At 39.2% G+C, this 16,468-nt stretch overlaps 2 protein-coding genes across 2 annotated transcripts in view; one reads left to right on the top strand and one right to left on the bottom strand.

Annotated features, from left to right (window-relative positions):
- Positions 1-16,468, top strand: part of btbd2b (BTB domain containing 2b) — a 1,074,195-nt gene that overhangs the window by 416,569 nt on the left and 641,158 nt on the right. The gene's annotated exons all lie outside the window — the stretch shown is intronic.
- ftr38 (finTRIM family, member 38) lies at positions 537-15,134 on the bottom strand. Its single transcript, XM_087241753.1, has 6 exons — positions 14,499-15,134; positions 7,786-7,881; positions 7,453-7,686; positions 7,208-7,367; positions 7,041-7,100; positions 537-5,402 (listed from the first exon to the last, which is right to left on the bottom strand). The coding sequence occupies exons 1-6, from the start codon at positions 15,087-15,089 to the stop codon at positions 4,867-4,869; spliced, it is 1,677 nt and encodes a 558-aa protein (XP_087097879.1). The 5' UTR covers positions 15,090-15,134; the 3' UTR covers positions 537-4,866.

The raw sequence follows: 16,468 nt of genomic DNA, 5'->3' as shown, positions 1-16,468 counted from the left end.
CTTTGAGTGGCCCAGCCAGAGCCCGGACCTAAATCCAACTAAACATCTCTGGAGAGATCTGAAAATGGCTCTACACCGTTGGTTCCCATCCAACCTGATAGAGCTTAAGAGGTACTGCAAAGAGGAACTGGCAAAAATTCCCAAAGACAGGTGTGCCGAGCTTGTGGCATCATATTCAAACAGACCTGAGGCTGTAATCGCTGCCAAAGGTGCATCAACAAAGTATTGAGCAAAGGCTGTGAACACTGATGTACATGTGATTTTACAGCTTTTTTATTTTTAATAAATTTGCAACAATTTCAAAAACTCTTTTTTCACATTGTCATTATAGGGGATTGAGTGTAGAATGTTGAGGAAATCAATTAATTTAATCCATTGTTTGCTGGAACATAAAAAATGTGGAAAAAGTGAAGAGATATCAACACTTTCTGAATGCACTGTATACTGATATCAACAAACAGGCTGATTCAGAGACTGATATTCGTCTCTTGCTGGTTTATTCCTGCATCATCATATTAATGAACATGGATTAGCTACATTAATCGATGGTCTTTATTACAGTTTTTCTCAAGTGCTAAAACACATTTCACAAATGTTTCCTCCATGTTCCCCAATTGTAGCTGCACTGGTCTAAATAAAATGATAGCCACGCTTCATACTGATGTCTTTGCTCTTTATTTGTTTCTCTCTTTCTCTCACTTTGCAGTAGACACCGTGAAAACTACAAGAAATAGAACATATAACATTTAAAATATGCACTTCTCAGTGTCTTTTTCACAGTCTCTCACTTAAATGTGCGCTGAATGCATATGAACATGTGCGACAACTATGAATCCAGTAACATCAGTCTTTACACACAACATCATTCATGTAAAGTCACATAATACAACGCTATACACAAAATGTAACAGAATTAAATATAAATTTACCGTGTGCGCCCTCTTAGACCATGCAGATTAATGAACTCTCTCTCTGGCTCTGTATCATTGGCTTCTCTCTGCCACCATGTCAGTTTCACCCATATTGCAATGGTCCCGCACTTAACTCAAAACATGTGATCTGTATTCTCCAATAGCAACTCTTTCCTTTACAAACAAATAACTTCTAACTATTACAAGGGTGCACATTCTCTGCTTTGCATTATATTACATATGATTTTATAATATAAATTAACATACACATTATACCAAATTAATTGAGTTTATAACAAAAACACAAATATACACAACTTTCGAGAAATATGTCCTTGACATTTACACCAATGTCTAAACACAACACCCCTTTCTAAAGCTACATAAACACAACCACACCTTCTCACTTCAAAACTCAAACTTTCACACCAAAAGAGCAGCTTAAAGCATTTATAAATGTAAACACTACACACATCATTACACACTACAGCAAAACAATTGAAAACACAATGCGAGAAGGTTCTTTGTTTCATAACTGCCAATGCGTATTTTTAGAAACTTTACAGTAACAGATCTTTTTAGATCTCTGCAGAGGATTAGGCATTTAGATTTGAGTTTCTTATGAAAAGTATAAATGTATAGAAAATACTGCATGTACATATCTGTAACACAACTCAATGCAAAAACAGAATCTATTGCACAACAACAACAGTACTCTTGAAAACATGGTCAGGGTGTGAAGTTTTTTTATTTACTTTATTCACACCACAATCACTGTTCAGCATCATGTCACTGAGCTGCATCGGGCCACATCACCTCATCCACCTCACCGGCTATATTGTCTTTTGCCAGGCATTGCGAGAAAAACACCCGGGAATGGCAAATCTGCTTGGATGGCCTCCACTGGGATGTCAACACAGGCCAGCTCTGTTGTCCTTAGGAGGTTCTCTCTAGTGTATGGTTGTCTGTCATAAATCTCTACGATGTGAAGAACCCCTCTATAGGGTTCAGGAAAGGGGAGTAGGGTGGCAGAAAGACGTTTAACAAGAGGTTACTGTTAGTGATGAACCACTCTCTGATTTGGTGTCTTCTGTGGAAGTGGACATTAGCCCCTTTCACACAGAGATACCGGTAAATATCCGGAAAATTTCCGGAACGACTTTACCGGTAAATTCTGACATCATTCACCACAAATGAGCTTTAAACGGCTGCGCTTGTATTTGTAAACATTTGACTAAATTACAAACTCTGTGGATGATCAATATTGTGAACAACTTTCGCAGGATCACTTTCGCATGTCGAGATGTTCATAATATGTGCGTGTGCAGGCGCTCACAGGCTGTTTCACAGGCACACGCAAAGCTTGAAGGTAAACAAACAACAGCTTGTCATAAGCATCTCATCGATGATTATTGACACAGTTGGCATTAAGAAGAACATATAAACGTGATCTGACTAACTTCTAGCAGCTAAATGTGTCTGGAAAAATATTCAAAGGCTTTTATTCTCACAAACCGCGCGGACGTAAATGCGTCTGACTGTTGTGATTGGCTAAAGCAGACGTCTCACGTCAGCACGTTCTAGGCGTGCACGCGCTTATTACGGCAATCTTCCTTCTGCATTCACACAGCGCAGCATTCCGGCAAATTGCCGGTAATGTTACAACTTCTCTTTCCGGAAAATAGCCAGAACGAATTTACCGGTATTTTCAAAAAGGACCTGTTCACACATACAGACCTTTCCGGAAAATTGCCGGTAATTTTCCGGAAAGGTCTGTATGTGTGAAAGGGGCTATTGTCCCAAATGATCACATGAATGTGATGTGCAGGCCCAGGATGGCGTTGTTGGTGGTCCAGGAGGATGTCTCTTAGCTCCTCTAGGAAAGTGAGGAGACATTGGGTGTTGTAAGACTCAAGGACAGCATGCCGGTGGACAAGCCCTTCCAAACCCATGGCAGCACTCTAAACTCTAAACTTGCTTTTATACATGTGCTCACAGCAATAGCAACAAGTGTCTTAAAGGGCACATAGTTTACCCCTTTTTTATGATTCAATATTAATGGTATGGTTCTTCTGAGTGTACCAGTTTAGGTTCAGTTCAACAGACAGTTCCGATTTTAAATGTGTTAAAAAGTGTCATGTTGGGGGCGTTTACAGTTTGCTGTTTTAGGGGCGTGTTGCGTCACAGTTTCGGCTTTCCGCCCAACGTAACAAGGGGGCGGAGCCAAGAGCTCCTACATTCTGTGTTTACAACAGACAGGCTGACAGAGAGAGAAAGAAGCTAAGCTATGCTAGGATGAGCATTCAGCCGTAAGTTACATGTTGGACACGGACACAAACCAAGCAGAGAATACAAAATCATTTGTGACTTTGTATAGTCTCGGTGTAAAAGTGCCGAGCGTGTACACCGAGACTTATAACCACACACACTGAATTAACTTAAGCTCCGCCGCGTTCGCGCCGACAGAAACCCAGGCAGCGCCGAGCCGCTGATCTGAAGCTCACTGCGTGTAGCCTGACAAAAACCCACGCAGCGCTGAGTCACTGACCCGAAGCTCCACCGCGTACACACCGACAGAAACCTGCGCCCAGAACTTCGAAATGCACGTCGCCACGCAAAAGGTACAAGCAATAATTCCGATTACAGCGATAATGTGGAGAATACTGATCTTGTGTTGAGCCCAATGAGCTTTTCATAAAAAAATAGAGCATGGGTGTTCCTTAAGTGATATCCCTTTGACTCATGCTGAAAATGGCGGACATGCAACAAGAAACTGAGGATATGATCGTGACGCGAGGCTGTCAGTCAATATTGGTGGGCGGGGGGACCGCACTCCTACGTCAAGTTGCAGATGGTCTGAAAACCGATCCAATTGGCCCGCCGCTTTTTTGTTGTTAAATTGAAAAAAATAGGACTTTGTGTGTATATATCAACCCAAAATGACGGTCTATACACTATACCTACACACGTCTGTCTAAACAGCTTGAAAAGTAGATTTTTAACCATAGGTGCCCTTTAAATTTGAGTCGTTGTGTGTAATGAATGATGCCTGATGTGTTTATTGTGTTCTAATATTGCTGACTGTGGCAAGCATTTTGCATCACATGAGCTTTCGTTTGAGAATATGAGCAGAGTTCTTTTGCAACTTGTGTTTTAGCAAGGAAAAATCTGTTTATATTTATGAGAACGGAGGATTGTGTTTTGTGAATTGTGTCTTCATGTAAAGTGTGTTTGAGATATTGGAAAATGGTGTCTAGAATTAGTAAATGTGTTTAGACAACTGGTCATTTGGTTTAGAGGATTGGTTTTTGTGTTTTAGCATTTTAGAAAATCTGTATTATCATTGCTTTTGATATTATTATTATTATTAGCCAATTATTTTATACTTATTTCATTTTGTTTGTGCAAGTAAAACACTGTTTTACACACAGGATTATGTAGCAGACATAACACAACTTCATACATGCATTTATAAAAAATTAACTATTGATCTGTGATATTGGCCTTTCTCAATCTGGAGCTGATGTGCTAATGATTTTAATATGAACAGAAATCAGCCAAATATGAATGCATCTCTACAATCACACTTCATTACAACTTATGAACACAAATGATGAATAAAATTCTAATGAATTAAAACGACTATGAATTTGATGAACATATTTTGCACATGGGTAACACTTTACAATAAGGTTGCTTTAGTTAATGGTAATTACTAACATGAACAAACAATAAACAATACATTTATTACAGCATTTATTTGTGTTTGTTTATGTTAGTAACTCAGTGCATTAACTAATGTTAATAAGCAAGAATTTGGCTTTAAAAATCCATTTTTGTTGAGCTATGATTATTAAATGCTGTACAAGTATTGTTCATTCCTAGTTCAAGCAAGTTAATTAAGCCTTATTGTAAAGTGTAACGCTCACATGTACATATACAATATCTGCATCATCTACACTGTCAGATCACAGATCTTCACTTTTGCTAAATAAACATAGAATCCAGGATAGAGTGTGTGTGTGAATGTGGTGTGGAGTGTGTGTATGAGGCTCATTGTTGTGTCAGAGACGCTGTAGAAGGACAGAGTTCCTGCACTGTGATCCACATACACTCCTATTCTAGAGGAGCTGACGGAGGGTTTACGGAGATCAGTCTTAATATTATTATGCCAGAATGAGAAACTGTTATCAGAGCAGAACAAACTCCAGGACTGATCATTGTTTCCAAATCGACACTCATTACCCGAACCCTTCCTGCTGATGCTCTTATATGACACTGATAAATACACACTTGCACTGCTACACTCCAGCTCCCAGTAAGAGCGTCCACACACACTCTCTCTACACAACACCTGAGAGAAACCATCAAATCTGTCTGGATGATCAGGATACGACTGGTCTGAACCGTTATTTTCCACCGCTGTGTTTCCTTCAGACAGAACCAGCTTTTTATTCACTGTGTTTGGATCCAAAGTGAACTGTTGAGAATCTGAAGAAGATAAAAACAATCAGGTAAGATATCAATTTATGACTAACAATAATGAAATCATGACTGTATTATTATTGATCTTTAATTGGTCATATTTAATAATGTCATTTAATCATCAAAACCAAACAATGTAATACAACCTCAGTAAATGTCATTATTCAAATTTTATTTGCACTTTTGCATATTGAGAAACAATAACAATGAATGTTCTATATATACATAGCATGATTTCCAAAAGTCACCACTAATATATATATATATATGTATATGTGTGTGTGTGTGTGTGTGTGTATGTTTGTATGTATATATGGGTATATATATATATATATATATATATATATATATATATATATATATATATATATATATATATATATATAAATTAGTGGTGGGTCGTTATCAGCTGCGTTAACATGAGACTCTTATCGGGCGATTAAACAAAATATCGCCCGATAATCTATTCTCAAAGTTGGGTTGGGTTGGGAGCTGAGTCTATTCTACGCAAACTATGATGACTTTCACCTTGATATTTTAGTGCGGATGTATACCTGACCGGTGAGCCGTCTGACAGAGAAGTGCCCTTCTGAACCAAATCAGCAGGATGCTCTTCTGGATCTTTCACTTACTTCGAAAACACTACTGACTACGCTTACATGGACATCATGGATCTTGTCGGAAAATATGGTGAAAAGTCCTACATGACGGTAATAGTTTGATTGCGGTGTTTGCTTCAATAACTCCACTAATATCTGCATACTCCACGTCTTAATTCCATTTCTGTTTAGTTCTGTTACGACTTTAGGCGGATTAAGGTCATCAGTAATGGCTGTTTGGAGCTTATGTAGGTTCAACATTTATGTTTAACTGAATAAGCAGTGGGTAAACACAAGCACATCTTACTGAACATCATTTATTTTCATCACCAATTATCAGAGTAGAACAGTTTCTCAAGCAGTTTGTGATGCATTTTGGAAACAGGAGATGAGCCCCTGGTCTAATGCGCCACCTGGCTTGAGAAACCCGTTAAGACTTATTATTTGGGAAGCACACATATTCTGAATGCCTTCGGCAGAATTCAAATGAGCTTTTTTAATCTTAAAAATATTTCAAAGATGATTCCTTGAATTTACTTAATTTTTTTAAGTTAATGGGTTGTAAACAGTTTGTTAATGTTGAATTTAAACAAATAAATTAAGTTGAGCATCACTAAATTTAATTTGTTTGTTTAAATTCAACACAAAAAAATTGTTTGCAACAATTTTGCAGACATTTTTTTCAGTGTAGATTAATTCCAAGATTACAGTGAGATTAATCTAGATTATTATTATTTTTTATTTATGCCCACTTATCTATTTGCCTAAACATTCTGTTAATATTCAGAAGCATAAATCAGCACATTTCTGTTTAGTGTCCTGCAGATTTAAAGGTCATGTGAAATTAAAATTGTTTAGATGTTCGTATTAGTATGTTTCAGAAGGGTTTCTATAAGCGAGTGTCCTATAAAACAGAGACAAAATTCACATCTAGAAGGAATAAACACATTATATAACTGAAGGCTTTCACTACCAATAAAACCAGTAAGATTTGAGCAAATCAGCACAGTTCATTCTGTTTGTTGATATATTTAGAGTGACTTACACTGGAGGAACTGCTCACGCGTCTGTGGTTCAGGAGCGGGAATGATGCTAATGAATCTCACTGTGGAGACAAACACATGCATAATCGTAATTTTTTTTTTTATAATTTAATAATCATTGTGCAATACATGATTTATTATGATAGAGATTAGGAAATGTAAAGCTTACCTTTGTCAGATATGGTCTTCATCTCCTCAGTGCAGAACTGCTGCAGTTTGTCGCTCAGATGAGACACAGATTCAGTAACTTTATTAAAAGAGAGCTGTGAGCTGATAAAAAAGCTGGATGAGTCTGTAGATCCAGGAGGGACAGAGAGAGACTGGAAACTCTACACAGACACAACAGAAACAGCAGCTGAAGACACACAAACACAATCTCTGCTCCACATGCTCTTCCACTGTCCTGTGTGTCACCTGGAGGAAATGGATGTGATCTTCTGTGTGTGAAAGCTGCTCCAGCTCAGCGTTTCTCCTCCTCAGATCATTGATCTCCTGCTCCAGTCGCTCCAGTCGTTCTTCAGCTCCACTCACTGCAGTCTTTTCTCCATCTCTGATCATCTGCGTGAGCTCCGAGCGGCTTCTCTCAATCCAGCAGATGAGCTGAGTGAAGATCCTCTCGGTGTGGTCCACTGCGGCCTGTGCAGAGCGCTGTCAGACACACACACACACACATACACACACGCACACACACAGAAGCATTGGAGTGTGAAAGGCCTCTTCAGCTGCTGTTCTTCTGCTCAAACTCACCTTGTGAGACTCCACAGCCTCTCTCAGCTCCTCCAGCTCCTTCTGTCTCTCCTGGAGTCTCTGCTGAAATCTGCTCTGGGTTTTCTTTAGCCGACACTGAAGGATTTAAAGCAAAGTACAATATATGAAATTAGACCAATAATTAACAACGCAATCAAACTACCAACAGAGAAATATAAAATAAGTTGCTGTTAATTATCTCTATAAAAAGATTATAGGTGTATTTTATTGTAATTTATGCATCAATTATGTCATCAATGGTGCTTTAAGGAATTATGTGGAGCTAAACATCTCGCTACTTGATAGAAATCTGAAAGATCTTATATAAACCATTGTAAAGTATAAATAATCTATTTAAAGTAGTTTAAGTGAGCAGTAATTACATTAACACTTGGCTAATTCTGGTTTCTCTTCTTTGCTAGCATGAATAAAACACTGTTTGCTAGAATGAGTGAAGGTAGTCGAGTCCTGTGTGTCTCTAAGATGTTCTGAGCTAGATATATTGAGCTTTTTAAATGGTTGCTAGGGTAGACTGTTTTGTTGCTAGGGAGTGATTTGGCATAGCAAGCTCTGTGTCTGTATGTCATTCAGATTTAAAGAAGTGCTTCAGGTCTGGATTGGTAGGCTGGTGTAAATGAATGGCTCGCCAGGGTGATGTTGAAAGAGTCCAAACAGCAACTCTCAGGTGTCTTCAATGCTGATCCACTGATATTCATATCATTCCTTCCCCATTCCTTCCCTATGTCTATGCTAAAGCTGGTTGCTAAGCTGTAGCTAGAAAGTTAAAAGGTCAGTTTTATATTGCAGACGGTTAGACTGAGTAAAATAAGCAGAACTTTAAGTGTCTCCAACAATCTGATGCAGAGTTATGAGATCACAAATTCTAGTCCAGTGTTAAAGAGCCCCTATTATGAGTTTTTGAAAATGATCTTCATGCAGTGTGTAACAGCTCTATAAGTGAATGAAAACATCCAGCTGAGGTTTAAATTTAAAGATGCACCGTGTTTAAAACTATTGATTCTTTAGCGAAGTAATTGACTCAGAGTTGAATAAATTAATAGAGTTGGGTTGGGATCTTTTGTTTGATCGCATCAACGTCGATACGGTACATCACCAAATATGTACTTCCAGTTCCAAGGGTGCAATTCTGGTCTGAGAGGTGGGGGGGACCAAATCTGAGTGATGGTGATACTGTTGTGGAATGTTGGTGATAGTTTTAGAAATGTGCAGCAATGTTGAGTAATTGTGTGCAGAAAAGCCTAAATTTGAAAAATTACTTTTTTTCTACTCTCGAGGGAAAATTATAGCATGAAGTAAAGTGCTATATCTAAAAAAAGTGAGGGGGACATGTCCCCCCTGTTCCCCCCGGGAATTGCGCCACTGTCCTGTTCTGTTAAAACGTGAACATGCTTTCCCTCCACACACTAGTGGAGCCACGGTGGATCACGGGACTGATCATAACGCAAAGATGACGATCACTGACAGAGATTCGGCTGCGGGCAGGGCCGCATACGATAGTGAGAACAGGGGCGGTGGGGGGATTGCCGCAGACGAAAGTGAGATGTTGCGGATGTTGCACTCTCTATTCTGCCGCCCTAGGCAGCTGCATGGGTCACCTATATGGGTGTGCAGGCCCTGGCTGCGGGGAATAGAGGGTTAAAGTTCATTTTTATAACAACACCACAGTATAGCCAACTTACTGCTGTGTGTGATCCTGTCATTTTTCAGATTTTTGATACGATAACCTACACTGCAGCGTGAGATTCACCAGCCGTTCGCTATTGAAGGAGCAGCAGAGACTATGGGACTTTGTCAGTAACTGTTACAGTTCATATGGACCAGTTTCTTCTTCCTCCGGATCATAATGTAACCCTTATCTATGTGTTATTGATGCGTTTTCTATTGCATTATTTTTACAGTATTTGCTATTTTCTTATTAGGACCAGATATCAGAAGATTTTACTTCACTCACAAGAGTGTATATAAATAACAACCAATTTTAGATAGTCAAATAAGTCAGACTCAAAGATAAAGTTAAATAACTGAGGTACTGTAAGTATATTGTTTGAGCAAGTTGGATTGAGGAAAACAAAATAAAACAAATAAATAAATGTCAAAACAGTTCAGTTTGATGAATACTAGAATAAAACAATCAAATATATAATGAAATCACCACACTTCAGATTATAAATTTACTTCAGACTAATTCAGTTTCACAAATCATATACAATGGGGAAGAAAAATAAAAAAACGAAGGAAAAATTTGAATAAAAGTAGTAATTTAGAGTCCAAGTTCAATGTTCAACACTCAAAAGTTCTTTATAGTTCCAGTTCGATGTAAAAAATCCAAAAAATCAGTCCAGATAGAGAAAAATCCAAAAAAATGAATAAAAACAAAAATATGAACGCAGTGTAAGTGCAAGAATGTTTTGTCCTACCAGTTCAGTGAGCAACGGATTATTTTACTTCCAGTTACTATCTTTCAGAAGGGCGGCTCGCCATATCCGGACCACCGAGAAAGCATCCACGGCAGGGACAGATCGGGATTTTGTAGCAGAAACACGAAAGAGGAACACACGCACACACACACACACAAAAACCCGGCCAAGGAAAGATAAAGATGAACAGGGAGAATAAAGAAGAATGTGTCTCGATTAAATATAAGTTTTCTGTTGTCTCGGGCGGTTTAATGTACTCTACTCGCACTTCTCTCATTTCAATCACTTGTTGTCAGCTTCCTATTAGGGATGCACCGAATATTCGGCAACCGAAATTACCGAATATGTAAAAAGGCAGAATAAATTTTGCCGAACAATGACGTTTTTAATGACGCGATCAAATAGCCTAGTAACCCGCGTAGAGTGAGAGGCGCGCGCTTTATGCAGCACTAAAGCGTCTTTTAAACAAAGACGCTGTAACAGACCAAGGAGTGAAAACAGCTAAAAGTGCGCTCTTAGAAGCTGTCAGCGTACGATTTAGTCAGGCGGACTCAGAACCTATAAAATGCATCGCGACTGAGCTTGATCCACGATATAAAGATCATTACTTGGATATGGTGAAAAGGCTGCGCACACGAGAAATGATCCAGGCCGAGTTGGACTTGGGAAAGCCGATAAGTGTTGGAGACGGTCAGGTGATGCACAGCGCAGGAGATGAAAACAGCGCCGAGAGTAAACGGGCTCGTACTACAGATGAGCTGCGCACCGACAGCGAGAGACTGTTTAGTGCTGCATCTCATGTCATCGATGAGAAGAGGAACTGACTTTCATGTGAGACAGTAGAGAAACTACTTTTCATAAAGAAGAACCTGCCACTTTTTCTGAAGAAGTAGGCTAAGTAGGCTTACTGTATGTCTAGGACAGTTATTCATTTGTTGTCATCCACATTTTTCAAGTGGTGCTCGCTGCAGAGCCATTTAGGCGAGCTGAGCTCCAGCGAGGGGGAGCTTGAGCTTGAGCTCCACCTTTCTTGCACTTCTTCTACGAGTGATGTCACTGGGGGTAGGGTTAGGGGTGGGGTTGGTGTACGCATTAAAACAGCTTACAGGAGGAGGAGCGAGAGCTCATGCTCCCCCTCACTGGAGCTCAGCTCTGCTCAAATGGCTCTGCAGCGAGCACCCTCTCACATTTTTTGCACTATTTAATGCACGTTTGTTGTTGTAGACATACAGTTACATTCTTTCAGCAGCTATTCAAGAAGTGGGGCTTCAAAGATGGCCAAATAAAAATATTTTTTTATTTTACTAATTTATTTGTTTTAAGTTATATTGTGCTTTGTTTGTATATTATCTGCTGGAATGTTAAAAAATGTTCAGTGTTAAATAAATATTTTTGAAATAGTATTTTTGTTATTTGATTTATTTCTCTGAAAAGCAACACAAAATAGTAAAAAGCTAATTTTTACTATTTAATTATTGTTATTGAAAAAATAGGCAAACTAAAAGGAAAAAAAAATGCAAAACACCGCGTTCGGTATTCGGCCTTCGGCCAAGCAATTCATTATTATTCGGCTTCGGCCAAGATTTTCATTTCGGTGCATCCCTACTTCCTATCCCTAAAATCTGAAACTTTAGGGCTTTCTTTCAGTCAATCACCGAAACAGTATGATTTTTAGATCATTTGGATTATCTAAAATGCTGTTTTAAGGAGTCTAATGTCGTTCAATCTGCTCGCGCTGATTAATCAAAGTGACTCTCCGTCACGGCAGCTCTCACACACACACGCAAGGGGGCGGAGCTAACCTCCGACCTCCACCAAGTCAAAACTTACTTTATTCTCTATTTATTATTAATATTTAAACACTGTGTATATAATATAAATGAACTTTATTCAATATTTCTCCTCTCAATCATAAAATAAAATGTTAGAATTTAAAATAAACTATTTATAATTTGTTTTAGTGACCTAGTCGGTGAGCTGGGTTACAATAACATGTAAGTGTGATTAAAATTGTTGCCTCATTTTGTGTAGTTTGTGTTCAATTGTGTGTTGTAACTCGCTCAGTGTGGCTTGTAATCATGTATTGATTATAGATCAGTGCTTGTACATTGTCTCTCAGGTTAAATCTGTAAGGGGCTGTTCACATATTCAGTCCAAAACCACAATAAAAACATGACGCGTGCGTCTTCCTTTACTGATTTAAATGCGTTTCTGAACTGGTGATCCTCTGCTGTTTGCCTTTGCTATGGCCACCATCAGCCATTCCTACACACACATGGTCAATTTTTAAAATAGTTCAACTTTTGCTAATGTGGACTAATACTGAATGTGTGTCGCTCTTGATACTTGGGGTTACGTTTAAGAGCAGAACAACATGCTGGTCTTTAACTGCATTGATTTACTGCACTCCAGCATTGGGCTCTCATATACTCTCTCTGGCTGCTGTTTCATAGCCATGGTGGGTATTCTCTCTGTCTTGTGCTGAACCCAGTCGACAAATCGCAACAGCCTGGGTCATCGGTCCAATAAGCGCAGATTAACTTCGCGCTAGGGAGGGGTATGGGAACAAATGAATCACTGAACAATTCAAATAGGGAGTCGCTGGAATAATTATTCATTCATTAATTTTCTTGTCGGCTTAGTCCCTTTATTAATCCGGGGTCGCCACAGCGGAATGAACCACCAACTTATCCAGCACGTTTTTACGCAGCGGATGCCCCTTCAGCCGCAACCTATCTCTGGGAAACATCCACACACACTCATTTACACACACTAACACACACACACACTCATACACTATGGACAATTTAGCCTACTTAATTCACCTGTACCACATGTCTTTGGACTGTGTGGGAAACCGGAGCACCCGGAGGAATCCCATGTGAATGTATTCGGTAAAAACAAATGCATATTATAAGACAATGGAAAGTGTTTCTGAACCTTGCACACATATCAGCCTGCTGTTGAAGACCCCTAAAACCAAAATGTGACCTTTTTTGATGCAAAATAATTGACCTTAAATTGACAGTAAATTACTGGCTAATAATGGCATTACTTTCACTGTAAAATACTGTGTGTAAATTCACAGCAAATTACTGTGAGGTAGTTCACAGTAATTTACTGTGATTTTGTTACATTAAATTTCTGTGAAATTACAACCTGTGGAATTACAGCATTACTTCACAGTAGACATAGATATACACACTAGATATTGCATAGGGACCCTGAGCATGCATCAATAGCGCCGCCATATTGGTACAGTGCTCCCAGGACAAATGTCATTCAACCGCACTAGTTAAGACAGTGTTATTACGTGAAAAGACTTTAGCACTGTCTTTGGGTGTAGTAACGAGCAAACAAAGAAAACAAAGCACAAAGGCAGAACATTTCATAGGTAACATTAAGTTTTTTCTGTTTTTGTATGTTCTGAACTTTTGTGCTAATCAGGCAACGTTATTGATGATAACAGTCACTTACTGCATTCACCATACGGCAAAGCAGCTCCAACTCGCACTAAACACTCGGCTTATGCTAGTTTTGATGAATAAAATCAGCAAACAATGCAAATGAAATATGACACAAGATGCTGCGATGCCAGAAACTTGTATTATTGTCGGCTAGTGAACGAGTCATTCTTAACGGAGATTCATTCACAAACGAATCGCTCCCTCCGTCAGTATGAGAAGTGAAAGCAGGAGAGGAGCTGTGTTTCAGGACACGGATTAGATCAGATTTAATAGGGAGAGTGGATAGTACATTTCCATACACACAAACACAAGCTCTGATCCATCACTGATCCTTCCAATAGACAACAACATGGTTGGCGACATCTAATGTATATATCTATGCACAGTAGATAGTAAAGTCCATTACTGTGACTTCACAGTATTATCTTATAGAATTAACTATGTTTTACTGTGTGTGGCTTTCCTCATTCTGACATTTACCCTGACTTCAAATCATTTGGATATTCAATAGTGTTTGGTTTTATGAATCAATTACATTTGTTCCAGTTTATTACATTTTTGGCTAAGCACAAAGTTAAGTTATATTTCCATATTAACCTTATAGAATTAAATAAAGGTGCAGTGCACCCAAAAATGAAAATTTACTATGACACATTCACATACCTGTGGCTTTCAGACTGGTTTATCTAGATGAGGAGCGTTATGCAATTGAAGGCTAAGACAACAAGGATGTGGCCCTTGAGGAAATGAGCCAGATGTATTTGAAGGGACATTTATTATTAATTATTGGGGTCAAGTGTGTTCTTACCTGTTTTTTAGTCCTCTGTGCTGCAGCTGAAACAGTGTCATGGTTTTTATGTCCATCGAGCACACACAAAGAACATATACAGCAGTGATCAGTGCGGCAGAAGATCTCCAGGAGTTTCTTGTGTTGTTGACAGATCATCTCCTTCAATCTGTGAGTGGCTTCAGTCACTTTGTGTTGATTTCCTGGATTCAGTTCTTGATGGAGCTGGAAATGAGTGTGACAGTAAGAGTTCAGACACACCAGACAGGACTTGACGGCTCTGTTTTTGGCTCCAGTACAGACGTCACACTCCACATCTCCAGATGCAGCGGGACTCTGAGCAGGACCAGCAGCTTGTAGTTTGCTCTTCTGCAGTTTCTCCAGCACTTCAGCCAGCATGGTGTTTTTAGCTAAAGCGGGTCTGGGGCTGAAGGTCTGTCTGCACTGAGGGCAGCTGTAGACTCTCTTCTGATCCTCCTGATTCCAGCAGTCTGTGATGCAGCTCATACAGTAACTGTGTCCACAGGGAATGGAGACTGGATCCTTCAGGAGATCCAGACACTCCGAACAGCTGAACTTACAATGAGCCAAAGAAACACTGGATTCTGCCATTATACAGCTCACACTCACAGACAGAGAGAGACACCGACACAACACACCCAACACTGATTATTGCTTTCGCTTTTCGGGATTACTCTAACTCTGACACTCCCTCCCTGTGTGCGTTATAACAAACTCCGCCACTAGAGGACAGTCTAATGCAGAAATAAACCCACAACAGTGCAAAATGAATATATATATACAAGTTATATTACGTTTTAAAATGCTTAGTCAAGCTCTTATGAATTTTAGGTGATCACTTTCTGCTCTTTAAACTCATCCATTCATTGACATGAAGATAATTTAATGAGTAAACAATTAAAGTGCAACATTCTAGTCAGTGTGAAGGAATTATTAGACTTGGCAACATCCAAACTGCGTGACAGGAAGACCAATCAAAGGCCGTGTTTCTGTTTGAAGCGGCGCTGCGCAAACCGATTGGTGGAGAATGACATCAAAGCACCGCCAGAGGTTCTATTTAGAATGTGGAGCATTCGGCAATCTGATAGGTGTAGCGGTACTTTGATGTCACACCGAACCACGCCTACACAACAGTGTTCCCGCCCTGCACTGCGTGCTGAGTTGATGCTCTTCAGCATTTTAGGACGAGAAGTTTAGAGAGAATTACAGTAAGTGTGTTTTCAGTGATGTCTGCATTGAGCTGATTACAGTTTCATAATAAGATGAATAAGAGGTAAATGGCTAAACTTAAAATGGTCACAACATGTTTGTAGCTATTGAACTGTCTGTGGTTGTTTTGATGTTGCCATGTTTTGGATGTGGTTGCCAGTTGTTTTATACTTAAAGAAATAAAAAATAAATGTATAGTCCCTGATACAGTGACAAAAACACAAGATACAAATAAACCTAAAGTGCAGCTTTGTGCCAGTGTGAATACAAATAGAGGATCAGCAAATACATAATATTATTAAACTAAAAACTGCACAGGGTTTCCTTTTTTAGGCAAGTAAAGTAAAGTTGTAAAATCTCTTTAAATACTAGTTTGTTTGGTTTGCTAAAGGCTACCGGTTGCGGGTCAAGGTAAAAGCCTCGCTCCAGAGAATGGTCTAAATTTTCATTTATTGATTGGCCTCGTCTTGAGTGTGTGGTTCTAAAATTAATACGAATATAGAATTGATATATATACAGAAAAAGCTTAACATGAATTATAAGTATGAACTGAAGCAAACATATTGTAAATTATATTATAATTAATTAAACAAGGAAATGCAGTGGCGCAGTAGGAAGTTTTTATCACCTCACAGCAAGGTCGCTGGTTCGAATCTCGGCTCAGTTGGCGTTTCTGTGTGGAGTTTGCATGTTCTCCCTGCGTTTGCGTGGGTTTCCTCCGGGTGCTCCGGTTTCCCCCACAGTCCAATGACATGCGGGAC

Source organism: Danio rerio, chromosome 2, assembly GCF_052040795.2.
Source record: "Danio rerio strain M-AB ecotype USA chromosome 2, GRCz13ab, whole genome shotgun sequence".
Classification (NCBI taxonomy): Eukaryota; Metazoa; Chordata; class Actinopteri; order Cypriniformes; family Danionidae; genus Danio; species Danio rerio.
This window is presented reverse-complemented; position numbering and strand designations above follow the sequence as displayed.